At 44.1% G+C, this 16,447-nt stretch overlaps 1 protein-coding gene across 1 annotated transcript in view; it reads left to right on the plus strand.

Annotated features, from left to right (window-relative positions):
* LOC126412915 (glucose dehydrogenase [FAD, quinone]-like) overlaps positions 1 to 16,447 on the plus strand; it is a 59,299-nt gene that overhangs the window by 14,536 nt on the left and 28,316 nt on the right. The window contains exon 2 of the mRNA XM_050082803.1: positions 4,250 to 4,609. Within this exon, the coding sequence (XP_049938760.1) occupies positions 4,250 to 4,609 (360 nt within the window). The remainder of the gene's footprint in view (positions 1 to 4,249; positions 4,610 to 16,447) is intronic.

Below are 16,447 nucleotides of genomic sequence, written 5' to 3' on the forward strand. Positions count from 1 at the left end.
TATTGTGCGGTTCGGCCCCCGGTGGACCCCCCCCCCCTCCTCGCTCCCCCCTCCCAGGGAACGTCTCACACCAGACGAGTGTAACTCCTATGTTTGCGTGGTGGAGTAATGTTGGTGCACTCATACATGGAGAACTTTTATTTGCAGCAGTTGTCGACATAGTGTGGCTGAGGCGGAATAAGGGCGAACCAGCCTGCATTCGCTGAGGCAGATGGAAAACCGCCTAAAAGCCACCCACAGACTGGCTGGCTCACTGGACCTCAACGCAAGTCCGCTGGGCGGATTCGTGCCGGGTACCAGGCGCTCCTTCCCAATCCGGAAAGCCGTGCGTTAGACCGCACTGCTAACCAGGCGGGCTGAACAGTAATTAGTTGCCCTCCCTTACCAGCTGGCACACTCATAGTTCCGTCGTCTGTCCACCGACTTTTCGTCAATCCATATTACATTTCCGGATTTGCTGCTAACAACTCAGGCAGGAAAAGACATCTACATGCCACAATGTCAGTGCATCGCATTGGCACCTTTCTTCCTGAGAACTTTTCCCACCAGAAGCCAATTTTTGCTAAAACAGTAGAGAGACTTGTCGTTCTGCCTGTGAACAAACCACTGTCCTACAGTGAAACCATCAACTTTTTAAGTGTCAGGTACTCCTTCCTCGACACGGCGTCCTCCTTGGTTTTCCAGATGTCACAAAAACAGGGCTCCCAGCTGAAACTGCAGCCTGTTTATCATTTGTGACTCTCTTCACTGACGCTGTGGAGAAGTTCAGTGCTTCTGCCAATTGTCAAAGGCCGACCATTGTCCCTTCCTCATTCAAAATTAACATGCAATTTGTATATAAATTCTCCTGCTTGAAATTTCAGTGTAGCTTCTTTTCCAAAAGTCCTCTTCTTCGCACTACAGGAAGCCATTCTCCACACATACGGCAAGAAACTCACAGAATTAGTGGAATGTACATGTACACATACGAATCTGAAAGACAGTGATGTTATCAACTTTTAAAAATCAGATACTCCTCCCGGCTGCAGTATGCCTATTCACGCTGATAAGGTGAAACGTTATGACCACTGCCCCCCGCGATGGTTGCCACCTGGTCGCGTTGCGGGCGTGTGACGCGGTAACAAAAGTATGTAAGCAGATCAGACACGGACGGAGGATCACCGTAGCGAAGATATGGGCTGCAAATGGGAAAATCTATTGAGATAAACGACTTTGACAAAGAGCGGATTATTGTTACACAGGGCCTGTGAACGAGTATTTCGAAAACGGCGAAGCTAACCAAATTTTCAAAATGGCTCTAAGCACTATGGGACTTAACTTCTGAGGTCATCAGTCCCCTAGACTTAGAACTACTTAAACCTAACTAACCTAAGTACATCACACACATCGATGCCCGAGGCAGGATTCGAATCTAGACCGGAGCAGCAGAGTGGTTCCGAACTGAAACGACTAAAACCGCTCGGCCACAGCGGCCAGCTAGCCGCATTTTCACGTGATATTGTCGTGAGCATCTACTAAAAGAGGTAGAAGGACAGTGAAACTACCTTTAGGCAGTTAACGGTTGGACGTCCAAGACTCTTCAGAGAACATGGGGTTCAGAGGCTTGGCTGTTCTCTAAAGTAAGATACGTGGTGATCTGTGGCATCTCTGCCGAAAGAGCACAATGCTGGTGCCCGCCGCACAAATGTTTCAGAGCAAAATGTTCATCGTACATTGTTGAACACAGAGATCCGCAGCAGACCATTCGTTCGTGTTCACATGGTGACCCAATGAAATTGTTAGTTACGATTGCAGTGGGCACGGGTCCATCGAGATGCAACCGTAGATCAATGGGAAAGTGCCGGTTCTTTGGGTGAACCACATATTTGCTACAGTAGCTCGCGGGTCGTCTCCACAAACGCCGTCATCGAGCTGAATGGCAGCTCGAAACCTGACACAGGCTGGTGGGAGCAATATTATGCTATGACAGACATTATCGTGCACTTGTGTCGGACCTTTGGTAGTAATCAAAGACACGCTGACAGCTGCAAACCACCTGTATCAATTCATGCTTGATGTCTTCCCCGGCGGCGATGTCGTCTTTTAGGAGCATAACTGCCCGTGTCTCGGAGCCAGAACTGTGCTAGAGTGGTTTGAGACGCTGTATAGGGAACTCGCGTTGATGACTCTGTGACCAAACTGGCCTGATGTAAATCCTACGGAACCCATCACAACGTACGAAAAGCAGCGGCCCCATATTTAAACGTATTACATGACCTGTGCGTAGACGTCTAGTGCTGCATACCTCCAAAGACCTACCACGAAACTGTTGGATCCCTGATACGCAAGCCGGCCACTGTGGCGGAGCCGTTCTAGGCGCTTCAGTCTGGAACCGCGTTGCTGCTACGGTCGCAGGTTCGAATCCTGCCTCGGGCATGGATGTGTGTGATGTCCTTAGTTAGTTAGGTTTAAGTATTTCTACGTCTTGGGGACTGATAACCTCAGATGTTAAGTCCCATAGTGCTTAGAGCCATTTGAACCATTTTTGAACCTGGTACGTAGAATCAGTGATGTATTTCGTTCCAAAGGCTGAGAATCAGGCTATTAAGCAGGTGGTCATAATTTTTTGGCTCATCAATCTATGTGTCTGATAGCACTTCTATCAAAGTTGATTGTTTCACTCACACGACAAAGTCTTTTCCTTGACTTTCCAGGCGCAATTATAACAGGGGTCCCAGCTGAATTGGTAGCCTCTTTATCATTTGTGACTCTCTTCAGTGACGCTGCAGATACGTTCAATACTTCTGCCACCCTGTCAGTCACTTTATTCACTGGTACCAAAGGCCTACCATTGTCCCTTTCCCTTTCAAAGAAAACACGCAGCCTGTGTACAAATTCTCGTACTTGAGAGTTCAGCTTAGCTCCTTTTCCAAAAGTCCTTTTCTCTGTACTACAGGAAGCCATATTCCACACACACAGCAACAAACTGACAAAATTAGTGGAATGTAAACGTACATACACAATCCTGAATGAATCACGCAGCAGCACTGACTGAAAGCAGGGGTTGCCTAGCACTGCGGCAACACTGGTGCGTTGCTACGGTAATGTAAACGAAGTGTGGTGACCCCATTGGTCGTGGTGGACGTGCGAAGGACGTGCGCCAAGGCGACTTCAACTGTCTCCATCTACATCTACATACATACTCCGCAATCCACCATACGATGCTTGGCGGAGGGTACCTCGTACCACAATTAGCATCTTCTCTCCCTGTTCCACTCCCAAACAGAACGAGGGAAAAATGACTGCTTATATCCCTCTGTACGAGCCCCAATCTCCCTTATCTTATCTTTGTGGTCTTTCCGCGAAATGTAAGTTGGCGGCAGTAAAATTTTACTGCAGTCAGCCTCAAATGCTGGTTCTCTAAATTTCCTCAGCAGCGATTCACGAAAAGAACGCCTCCCTTCCTCCAGAGACTCCCACCCGAGTTCCTGAAGCGTTTCCGTAACACTCGCGTGATGATCAAACCTACCAGTAACAAATCTAGCAGCCCGCCTCTGAATTGTTTCTATTTCCTCCCTCAATCCGACCTGATAGGAATCCCAAACGCTAGAGCAGTACTCAAGAATAGGTCGTATTAGTGTTTTATAAGCGGTCTCCTTTACACATGAATCACATCCTGCCAAAATTCTACCAGTGAACCGAAGACGACTATCCGCCTTCCCCACAACTGCCATTACATGCTTGTCCCACTTCACATCGCTCTGCAGTGTTACGCCCAAATATTTAATCGGCGTGATTTTGTCAAGCGCTACACTACTGATGGAGTATTCAAACATTACGGGATTCTTTTTCTTATTCATCTGCATTAATTTACGTTTATCTATATTTAGAGTTAGCTGCCATTCTTTACACCAATCACAAATCCTGTCCAAGTCATCTTGTATCCTCCTACAGTCACTCGACGACGACACCTTCCCGTACACCACAGCACCATCAGCAAACAGCCGCACATTGCTATCCACCCTATCCAAAAGATCATTTATTTAGATAGAAAACAACTGCGGACCTACCACACTTCCCTGGGGCACTCCAGATGATACCCTCACCTCCGATGAACACTCACCATCGAGGACAGTCACAGCTCTTCTCTTGCGGTACGGAGTGTAGTCGTGGTACGCAGGTGCCTTCGCTGTACAGCATGCAGTGGCTTGTGGATTATATACGTAGAAGTATATGCAGATGTAGTAGGTTTTCCATAAATCTGTTACAGAATGGACAGTGGCAGCGCTGCAGACCTGCCCTGATGAGTGAATCCGCGGTTGCAGCCTCTGCGCAGTTTTGCGGTGCGGGGAGTGGCGGCGGCAGCGCCGGGTCCTTGTTCTGCCAGCTGCTGGCTTCCCTCGCCCATGCGCAGTGCGCGCTCGCCGACCGTGGCATCTTCCCGCGGGACGCGTCACCCCCGTTGCCGGAGTACGACTTCGTGGTGGTCGGCGCCGGGTCCGCGGGGGCGGCGGTGGCCTCCAGGCTCTCCGAGAACCCGGCCTGGAATGTTCTGCTCCTGGAGGCGGGCGGAGACCCGACCCCAACGTCAGACGTCCCCAGTCTCTTCCCGACGTTGCGTCAGACAGAGGTACGACACCACATGGTAAACGTCGCTGTGGCGTACATGTTACAGGGTACTTCCCACAGTGCCACGCATTACAGCTTCTTATACTCCATTCACGAATGGAGCAGGGGAATAACGAGTACTTTAAACCCGCTACGCGCAGGGTAGTTAAGTAAGTATGTCTTCGTAGTCCCCATGTGGGAGCAATGCGCAGGAAGCAGTAGTAAATTCCTACATGGTTCATTTAATAGTAGTACCTGAAACTGTGTAAGTAGGATATCGCGAGACAGTTGGCATGTGCAATGGGCATTCAACAAGCAACGCAACGCAATTTTTTGTTTGAAGCTGATTGGTTTTATTCAGGATTCCAAAACACGATATTACTCCCCGCTCTATTGGCTAAAAAACCCAATTTTGCGACATAATCTACGTTTAATCCGATGGCCTTAGCCACGTTACTGGGAGGACTCTTATGGCTTCGTGGTACCATTCTACTGGTTGACGTTGGAGCCAACGTCTTGCTGCATCAATAACCTACCACCATCTTCGTTCTGCTTCCTGCCGAGCACATTCTTTCTTTCTTTCTTTTGCTATTGCCTTTATCCCGCATAGTGCGGAGGGTCGGCAGGGTTAAGTACGGAGTTGGCATGGTTAATTTTAAGGGGTGGCCGGATTCGAAGTCTGCGAATCGTGTAACTGAGGCGGGACGTGGGGACCAGCCCAGTATTCAGCTGGTAGGATGTGGAAAACCGCCTAAAAACCACGTCGTCGTTAATCCGCCGGGCGGATTTGATCTGGGGCTGGCGCGCCTACCCGAGTCCAGGAAGCAGCGCGTTAGCGCTCTCGGCTATCCTGGCGGGTCTGCCGAGTGCATCCTTCATTGGGCCGAAAAGATGGAAGCTGGAAAGTTCTGCAGACTGAATGAGGAAGAACAGTCCAATGAGGATTTCTGAATCGCTCTCTCGCGAGCAGTCTTGTCTGAAGCCTTACGTAGCCATGGGGAAAGAGAAACTCGTTTGAATTTTTGTGTCGATGAACGCGCTGAAGTTGTGTCTTGTTTCCTGAGGGCGGTACAATACATCCCAGAGTTCATCGTTACACCATGAGGGAGCCGGCCGGAGTGGCCGAGCTGTTCTAGGCGCTTCAGTCTGGAGCCGCGCGACCGCTACTGTCGCAGGTTCGAATACTGCCTCGGGCGTGGATGTGTGTCATGTCCTTAGGTTAGTTAGGTTTAAGTAGTTCTTAGTTCTAGGGGATTGATGACCGCAGATGTTAAGTCCCATAGTGCTCAGAGCCATTTGAACCATTTTTTAACCACGAGGGAGGATATAAAAGAGAATAGCCCTTTCAAAGTCCCAGAAGAACGTCGCTTTGTCTTCACTGGCTGTAACTGTGGCTTTAAACTTTTTCTTTAGAGAAGAAGTGGTGTAGCGTTACTCCATAGATTGCGGTTTTGTCTCCAGATCGAAGCTTTGAACTCATGCTTCATTGCGTATGACGATATTCGATTAAAAATTGTCATTATCAGCCTAGTAACTCGCATGCAATTCCGTACAGATTGTCCTTCATTGGTCTTTGCAGTCTTCTGTTTGCTGGCGAGGAACCCAGTGGGAACACACCTTTGAGTACCAGAACCGGTGGTCGAGTGTGTCAGCACTACCAACACAGACGTCCATTTGAAAAGCGAATGTCTGATTGTGACCCGTCGGTCACTTCGAATGAGAGTGTCCGCACGTTCCACCATAGCAGTAGTCACTGCTGTGTGTAGACGGCCGACAACCGGCAGATAAGGCGGGTTTGCGCGACCTTGTTTCGATGATAGCAGTCGCCTCGCCCAACGACTCGGGATGCTTTTGTTCACTGCCAGGTGTCCGAAGGCATTCTACAACATCCTATGAATATCTGCGATGCTCTCGTTTTCCGCCAAAAGAAACTCAGTGCCAGCTCTGTGCTTGGAACGCACCTCCGTCACAGAGCTCATTAGGGGAGGATCTTAGAATGAATGAAATTATCTCGGACGACATCGTGTGATGAGTACGTTCTCGAAACAGTCAAATAAAAATTATACAAATTTAAAATATTAATGGGACCTTATGTATCCTTTTTGCTTTGTGAGGATGAGACCCTATTGGTGTCTATGTAGATTAGGAAGAAGGTCGTGTTTCGATCCTGAAACAAGGAAATGATGGGCCTGATTAAATATACTGCAATAGTACTACAAATCTCTTCCTGATATGGTAACCACTTATACTATTCTAACAGCTCATTGAATCTGGATTGTATAATTCTTTGGCGAAATACAGACAGAACAGACAGACCGCGTAAATGATTCTCCCAAGTTACTTTCAAGCACCTTCTGCTTCATGTTCTTCAGCATTCTCATGACATTCCTCCATGAATCAGACAACATTTAATACCACGTGCTGTTATTCCTTGTATTTGTTTGAGTCCCGTTTTAGACCAATGTTGTATAGGTCCCAGATATTTGATCAGTGTTCCGAGGTCAGTATCGAGAGTATTTTGTAAGAAATCCTCTCTAGTAAACTGCCTTCATTTTCCTAGTGCCCTATCAATAAGCCGAAGTAATCCATCTACTTTTCCTATGACTTTCTGTACAGCTATTCAATTTCATACCCATATAACTTGTTACGCCCATGTATTTGTATGAGTTGACAAATTCCAGTTGAGACTGATTTATTTTGTAGTTATAGCGTAATATGGTTTGTTGTATGTGAAGTACACACTTTTATATTTCTTAATATTTAAAACTTGTCGCGAAACTTATGCTCCACTTTGAAACATCGTCTAGGTCTGAAGAAATATTTGTACAACTTTTCCACAATGTCGTACTTTATAGATACAACTGCATCATCGATAAAAGTCTGACATTACTATTAATATTGTCCGCCAGGTCATTAATCTGCAACTTCCCTGCCAATAAATCCTCAATTAAGTCAAAAATTTTGTTGGAGAACTAATAACGTCGAACTGTCGTTAAGAAGTATTGGTGTGGCACTACGGGAAATACTTTTCGGAAATCAATAAATACTGCATCCATGTAGCTGTCTAGCAGCATTGAAGACACCATCTGAGCAAAGCGCTGGTTGGAATTTCTAGATACATTACAGCAGACGTCGCCGAAGGACAAACTCAGCTTTGTGCCTCTGTAGTGAGATATTAGATTTGTATTTGGGAGGAAAGCGGTTCACATACCCTTCTTGCCATCCACATTGACGTTTTCCGTGATTTCTCTTACGTGGTTAATGCGAATGCCGGGATAGTTCCTTCGAAAAGGGCGTGGCTGTTTTCCATCCCTATCCTGTTCTAATCCGAGCTTTTGCTTCGTCCCTAATGACATTATCGTGAATGGGAGGTTAATCTTAGTCTACCCCGATCTTCAAGTACAGTCATACAGGTTGTAGTTGTAACAATACGGAATGTAGTACACTGTGCTCGATGGGAAGGATTTAATCTAAAACGGAACCACTTAAGTTTGAAGAACAAGGAATTCTACATTCAAAGAAGGGAAAAAAATGTTTTGAGTAACAACACGTAACGAATTTCCATTCCCAAGAGGTAAGAAATTTGTTTTTGCGGAGAGAACAAAATTAATTTAAAAGGAGACTTTTAGTTTAAAAGAGATAAGAATATCTGTTTTCAGCTTTGTTTTCAACATTAAAGCAGTTTTCTTTGTAATGATGGCCTTAGGGTCTATGCCGTTGAAAGCGAAACTGGCGTACTAAAGGTTGTGCTAAACTAGTTATGGCACGCGCGTTAAAAGTAAAAAAAGGGGGTTTGGCGAGAAAGAATAGAGAAAATAAAAAGGATTGTTATAGGGCAGCGGGGAACTGGAAGCGATAAGGTGCTGGCAAATAAAACTTGACATTATCACTATGCTGGCTTTCGAATAAAAAATGTGACCCTCAACTACGATCCTCCGACTCAGAACTGAAATATTGAAAGTTTTGGCTGATTTCATTGTCTAGGGGCTGGGATACGTAGTTGCCGCGTTACAAGCCAAATACTGCTGAATCTACAGTATACAATATGAATGTACACATGGATCGAATGGTCGAAGGTCCCTATCAGTCGGCAATTACAAATTTTGAATGCAACATAGAAATTTATAAATGAAAGATTGCAATCAAATAAAATCTGCAGGTACTATTTTTAACGACTTAAAATGATGAGTACGATAGCAGAAGTACCTTTAAGCATGCCGTTTATTACTGCAAAACACATGTTGGTGTCGATGGCCTAGCAATACAATGTAAGTTGAAGAACATGGAAACAATAGGTTCCTACTTCACGCAATTAGTTATGAACAATAACATAGCTCGCGAAATATTCACTTCTAAACAAATACTACGTCTTCACTGCAGAAGCCACGGAAATATCACAAGTGCACAAGTCGGCACTACGAAATACTTCTATCTCCCGTGGCCACGCACAAACTGCTCAACACTCTCCAAGTATTTCCTGCGAGCGTCCACCGCGCCTTCTCGTCCAGCACTCCCTCCTGTCCTGTGCCACCTGGTGCTCCTCCCCCACCTCCATACAGTCTCTCCATTGACTTCGGTAGTCGGCTACTCTAGTAACGAGCGCTGTTATTGGCTAAAGCGCTCCCGCCATGTCTCCAAGCCAGCGCACTCTCATAAACATATTGAAACACGTACGAAATACTGCATTTACATTTAAATAACTTTAAATTAAATAAATATTCCTTTGGCTGGACCATAAACATGCTCTTACACACATTATTAAATACAAAAACAAATTAAATATACATATACCAAAGGAATGGAAGCAAAAGTAGGCCAGTAGCCTAATGTCTGTATGCTTTCTAAAACACAGTAAATATTTGATCAATTTCTTCATGAATAGTATATATCGGATATAAACAACGACACAGACGAATAAATATATATTTATGAGCATGCTGCTACCGTTTTTTTGTGTAACTGTGAAGTACTTATTGTGTGACATGATCAATAGTAATCGCCACTTTGACCTCTAATAACTCATGTACTATTCAAGTTACATGCCTGTAATTCATACCAATTTAGGTTTACACTAATAGCTTTCTAAAGACATGTCGATCGACAAAATAGGATGAACCGTTTAGATTTTGGAAATTCGTTGCTGAGTATTACTTGTGTAATTTACGGTCAGATACTAAACTTTAAACTAGTAAAGATATTGAAAATCTGATTACACCATCAGAATCGTCGTGCAAATAATGGTAAAGTATATGTTTATTTCTATCGTGATTACTCTGACTATTATTAATTTCTACATGAACTGTGAAATGTCTGCCATTATGGTTTCACGAAATCCGCCATCTTTGGCACTGCTGGCGTACAAATATCCTTCATCAACGCAAAGCACACTATTAATTTTAATTTTAATAGTTAACAGCCTCAGCTGCACTGTTTGCCTAGAATTTACCTAGGTTTCAGTCGGCATAACCCAACTTTCTACAGAATAACAGTAGCTACCGTCTTTCCATTGTGGAAACCACTCGTGGCTGCCAAATCGGAGTCACGAAGTGGGGCCGGGGCAGTTCCAGATAAGTTTTATAGGCTGACTATAATTTATGGATCTGTAGTGTTAACTTGACGATGTCGACTATGGAAAGACGGTAGTTACGGTTATTAGGAAGAAGGTTGGGTTATCCCGACTGAAACCTAGGTAAATTCTAGGCAAACAGTGCAACTGAGGCTGTTAATTATTAAAATTAAAATTAATGTTTACACAGTTGCTGACGGGGCCGCGAAATGTTGAAGATATTTAAACAACTCACAGTCCTCGACACAGGATAAACATGAAATTCGCAGCCACGTGGTCGGCCTGGACCACGCGCTTGGTCTACCCCTCTTGCTCCAGGTAACATTTGGCACCACATGGTTGCTGAGGAGCCCCAGCTTATCGAGCGGCCGATGCGGCCACGGCAACTCCGAACTTAGAATATTTTCAGGACGCCACAACTCGCCTGTTACCTCCCAACAAGAAAAGACAATTATTTGGAAACATAAGTTAAAATAAATTACGATAAAATTTCAGATATTCCACTTTGATTTTTATTACAAAACGCTTTCTTATGGCAGCGGAATGGATGACTCTCACAGTGTAAAGAACTTAAAAGAAAAGAAAGGTCAAGACAGTTACTTAGTAAGCAATAATAATTTAACAAAAAGACTTCTCTAGTGAATCAATTTTCAAGCAAAAGAGCAAAATTTTAAAAACAGTGATGTATAAATAACATAATTACAGGAGGTACAGAAAGGAGAGATTTAATTACTTGTAGTCTTTGCTGCCACTGGTTCATTCTACATCAGAAAAACAATACTAAAAATGAGAAAAAATGTACATTTGATATATTGATGAGAAGCAGCATTCAAGAAGGTTGAAGAATCGGTACAGATCAACCAGTGAGTCATAACCCAATGACTATAACAGAAGGTGGATTCTAAGTGCTATTAAGGAAATGAGGCCCCAGCAGTTGCACGAACACTTGTGCTCAAAATACTGAACTTCAAACAAAGCCCGTACTACATATTCAAGATTATCTTTTCAGTAATCATAAACTTCAAGCAATGTCCACATTACACCACAAAGTATCCTCAAAATGGCAGTTTTGGGCAAATACAGTTTACAGAAAAGGGATTTTTCGTTTCAAGTAAATATTAAACAAATAAACAACAGATTAAAGATTAAAGAAAGGTGCCAATGACTTATAGCATGAAAGACTCAACTGGCTCATGCTTGACAGAACCCCTTCGCCTCATGCAGTACAAGTAAATATGGCCAGCACTGACCAACTCATTGGGCTCAAAACAAAGAACATGAACCATCCCATGCACTGCACACATTTGGAAAACACATTGAAGCCAAAAGGCAAATGCTGTAGTTGCACATTGGCAAAAGAACCCAATAACGCCGCTACTGATACACCATCCTCGAAAGTGGGTACACTAAACCGCCGAGCACAAGCATGTCACAGGAGCAAGCAAGACGTTCACCAAACAAATACATATGTGTCCGCTGCCCCATTCTATCTGTATACTCACGGACCAAACAGCAAAGCCGAACCAAGGCCGTATTGGAACTCGAGCGTCTCTTTGCTCAGACAAGTGAGCTTAGCAGCCCAACACAGCGCAATGCCGAGAAATCCGCATCAGTTTACGGCCCCACACAATGAGCGCTTCTGGCAGCTGAGGAACTTCCATCTCCAGCTAGTGGCAAGACGGAACTGACCAAGAGCCAAAGTAGCTCGTTAAGTCACCACGACCAGTCGCTCACGCATCCTCTCACGAGGTGCCAGGAAAGAGTTATCGAATTTCCAGATGTAGTAGCCTCGCGCCATGAATGAGGAATCGATAGTGCTCATGGATAAAAGACAAACACAAAAAATCACCCCAGATCATAATTTGTAAATGTGAGATGCGCAAAACTGCACCGAAGTTTGGAGCCCTTATTAAACTACAGATTACTAGTAATTGTCTGGGTAAGTCAGTAAATAAGTTCAAGGGCCAGAGGAAGCGAAGAGCATATAGCCACCATGTCTAATAAAGTGTTGTGTTGTTCAAATCACCCTTAGAATTGGGCTTCAAGTGTAAGTTACACCTTAATTGCACCTTTCCACTAGCTGACACTTATAGAACAGTTATACAAATTCCATTTGTTTGTGTCAAGTATGGCCGACCGATTTCGGTACAACATGAACCATCTGCAGATCTACAGACGACAGTAAAATAAATAACCAGCACATGTTCTGTGTGTGTGTAGTGTTATGTTGACGTGTTGTGCAACAGATTGATCTGACCAGTATCCTTGGGATCCTGCCAGAAGCAATTTCCACCCCACACTACTACAGAAGTCAGACAGACGCTCCTAACGTACCAAAATGAAATGCCTGAAAAACTTTCAGCAATAAATAGCTTCTGAAGTCGTCCACTATAAGGAACAGACACAAAAATTCTCCATTTTATTGTGTAACTAGTGGGACACTTGGCTACTGGAGTATTGCTAGTTAGTGTAAGAAAAACATTAAACGAACGGAAAATATTATTTACTGCAAAATCTGAGAAAATCAAGTGAAACTTTTATTTATAAACTAATATACAAATCTCTGGGTTCTTATCGGTATAGAAGGTTACCTCTTATGGATTGGAATCCTGTTAATGAAATTTATACACAAATTGTTTGAAAGCTCTTTTATCCCTTTTCTTTAAAATTGTTATTTACTCAGCAGAATGGCTGAGAAGTGCACCTACTCAACTTGAATAATTATCCGATTGAATTTTTCTAAGCACGGTCCAGGCTGCCACGTGAGAGATGTAATGGAGTGACATGAATGAAGTATGTTATTTCTAATGGAGGAAAGATGGGGCTCGCCTACACTGTAGCGCACAATACCATGAGCGACGACTGCTGCCTGCATTGATCGCCGCTAAAAAATAGCAAAACTATCTCTTTCCATCTGGATTGACCTTCACCAATCAAACTCTCACTATGCCTTGATGAAGTCAAGGACTCCTATCTGCCCCTAGTCTAACTATTGGCATGGTACACTTGTCAAATAACCAGTCCACCTTGATGCCACTCAATGTTCCCTCACAGGCGCTAACTAATACTCTGTGTTCACACTGCACATTAAGTGTCGTGGCCAACACAGTCAACAATGCTTAATTGCGAGCGACTCAGTACAGAATATCACTCTGATTCACTAGCGACAGAGGTGGTCTCTCAGTGCAGTATTGAATAAAGACTTTGTTCCTCGCTCTCTGCGTACACGCACGAGCGCACTTGCTCCTGCTACATGTTCCCACTTCAAGAGTGTCACCGGAACGACTTCTCTCCACGCAAAAAGCGAAGGGGTATATCATCCGCTGTCTTTCCCTCACTTCTCCGGCTCATTGCGTCAGAAATAGTCCTCCTATCAGCGTTACTCTTACAAACGGGAGAATGGCGCACCATTTAAGCCGACAAATCCGGAAATATTAAGCATCTGTGTTAGGCATTTACTGTCCATCTGTGAGAACTCTGAAACTGCGCACTAGGTCCATCAAAAATGCGTATGCAGGGGGCTCTCCCAAACAATACAGTGGGTTTTGCTTTTAAGGTGAACACGCAGGCCATTATCCCTTTTCTTTAGCAAAAACTGGTTTGGTCCCTCGGAGGTCAGCCAGACGGCACAGCTGTGTGCTAACTCACCCTCCTATGGACTTTCCCGTGGGCTGGTTGCCTCCACCAAACAAAAACTCCTGTGCCTGTCGTGTCTTGAATGTTTGTGTACACCAGCCTCGACTTCTTAATCTCGGTGTGCACTTGCGATTTATTTATTAGATTTGCACTTGCAATGTATTTATTAGATTTGCATATCGATGAAATGCAAATATGTAAAATTGACTCTACCCTATCGAGTTTGGGCTCGAATGAAACGTCTTGATACTCAGAATACGATGGTGAGGTCGGAATATGTAAGAAATGAAGATCAGGAGACCACGCCACCTTACAGTTCTATGAAAATACTAAAAGGTTATCAAACCATGCTACTAGCCAATATCAGATACACCAGAACGTAACTGACTGTACTGGGTAAAAGACTAACCTGTCCAACTATCAGCACACTGTAGATGCTACATCATATAATAAAATTATGATTTTGTATAATTAAAGTTAAAAATATAGACCAGAAGATTGCTGCCACAGGGTGGCATTTGGAATATTTGTCACATTTGAATAATACGTGTTCACTCTCATTGAAATAATAATAATAATTGTTTTGTAGAGAGAATGGTGTTCTTGCAGGCACTTAATTGAAAATTAAGAATATGTACTGGAATAAAAAATCATAAAAATTTGCCAAAGTTAAAGGCCAGTGGCGAAAATATCCATAACATTGCTGCAGACATGTCTTCGTCGGGAATTGCTTTCTTTTGTGATCGCTGTTTGCGAAAATATCCATAACATTGCTGCAGACTTGTCTTCGTCGGGAATTGCTTTCTTTTGTGATCGCTGTTTTGGTGTTGTGCTGTGAGCCAACCAGTGGTCTGCGGGTCACCGCCGTAGCAGAGAGCAGGAAAGGAATGCCCCTTCACCAGTGTCATGTATGGCATGCATTTCACAAATTTCCAACAGCACGCTTCCTTTCGTCTATCGCCTTTAATGTACACTGCATAGCCAAAGAAACTGGTACACCTACCTAATATCGTGTAGTGCCACCATCCCTGATATGCTCAATAATGTTCATGTCTGGGGAGTTTGGTGGCCAGCAGAAGTGTTTAAACTCGGTAGACTGTTCCTGGAGCCACTCTTTAGCAATTCTGGACATGTGGGGTGTAGCATTGTCCTGCTGGAATCGTCCAAGTCCATTGGAATGCACAATGGCCATGAATGGATCGAAGTGATCAGACAGGATGCTTACATACGTATCACCTGAGTCATATCTAGAAGTATCCGGGGGTCCCGTATCACTGCAACTGCATACTCTCCACACCACTGCAGAGCCTTCAACAGCTTGAACAGTCCCCTGCTGACATGCATGACCCATGGATTCAAGAGGTTGTTTCAAGCCAATATGTGTCCATCCGCTCGATACAATTTGAAATGATACTCGTCCGATGAGGCAACATATTTCCAGTCATCAACAGTCCAGTGTTGTGTCGACGAGCCCAGGCGAGGCGTAAAGCTTTGTGTCGTGCAGGCATCAAGGATACATGAGTGGGCCCTCGGCTCCGAAAGCCCGTATCGTTGATGTGTCGCTTAACTGTTTGCACGCTAACACTTGTTGATGGTATTGAAATCAGCAGCAATTTTCGGAAGGGTTGCACTTCTGTCGCGCTGAACGAGTCTCTTCAGTCATCGTTGGTCCTGTTCTTGCAGAATAATTTTCCGGCTGCAGCGATGTCGGAGATTTGATGTTTCACCGGATTCCTGATATTCACGGTACACCCGTGAAATGGTTGAACGGGGAAATCCCCACTCCATCGCTATCTCGGAGATGCTGTGTCCCATCGTTCGTGCGCCGACTAGAACACCACGTTCAAACTCACTTAATTCTTGATGACCCGCGGTTGTAGCAGCAGTAACGGATGTAGCAACTGCGCCAGACACTTGCTCTCCTATATAGGCGTTGCCAACGGCAACGCCATATTCTGCCTGTTTACATATATCTGTAATTGAATACGCATGCCAACACCAGTTTCTTTGGAGCTTCAGTGTATATACACAACAATTATCATCATATTAAATAAACATAAACGTTGAAATAAACATTATAACTGAATTGGTTCTACTTATTCAGAATTACGTTTGGATCTTGCTTTTCCTAAGTATACATTTCAAGCTCCTACAGGACTTTACGGTATCGTCACTTTCGGGTTCTCTGCAGGATGTCCAAGTTTTGCTCACTGTTCGCGACTGGATGCTCCACGTAGCCACATGTGCCCCAAACACTGTTCTGTTCTGAGAGTGTTTCTGCTATTCAAATCTTGTTTCAATTCTATTCCCTGTTTATCCTACGTACGAGTATTGTTAACTGTAGTCATTACAGTACCTCAATTTTGAAACTTATTCTTACTATTGCGGATTTACGAGTATGGCGGAACCTTAATTTTAACAAGTGATTTGTGCGAAGACTATTTTTACATTTCTTACGAAAATGTCTCTAATTCTGGAGAAACTAGAATCACAGAAGGCTGTCTTGACTATGGCTGATATGGGTGCAACGGTGGTTACAGTACATGCTACGGACTACATCAAGGAAACCGAGTTTTTTTTCTTTTTTACCTAGAATGGAATAATAGTAGTCAAAAAAGATCCAACGAGCAAATTTCAAATAGATGCAAGTAAAAAGTC

This window comes from Schistocerca serialis, chromosome 7 (genome assembly GCF_023864345.2).
Source record: "Schistocerca serialis cubense isolate TAMUIC-IGC-003099 chromosome 7, iqSchSeri2.2, whole genome shotgun sequence".
NCBI classification, from domain to species: Eukaryota; Metazoa; Arthropoda; class Insecta; order Orthoptera; family Acrididae; genus Schistocerca; species Schistocerca serialis.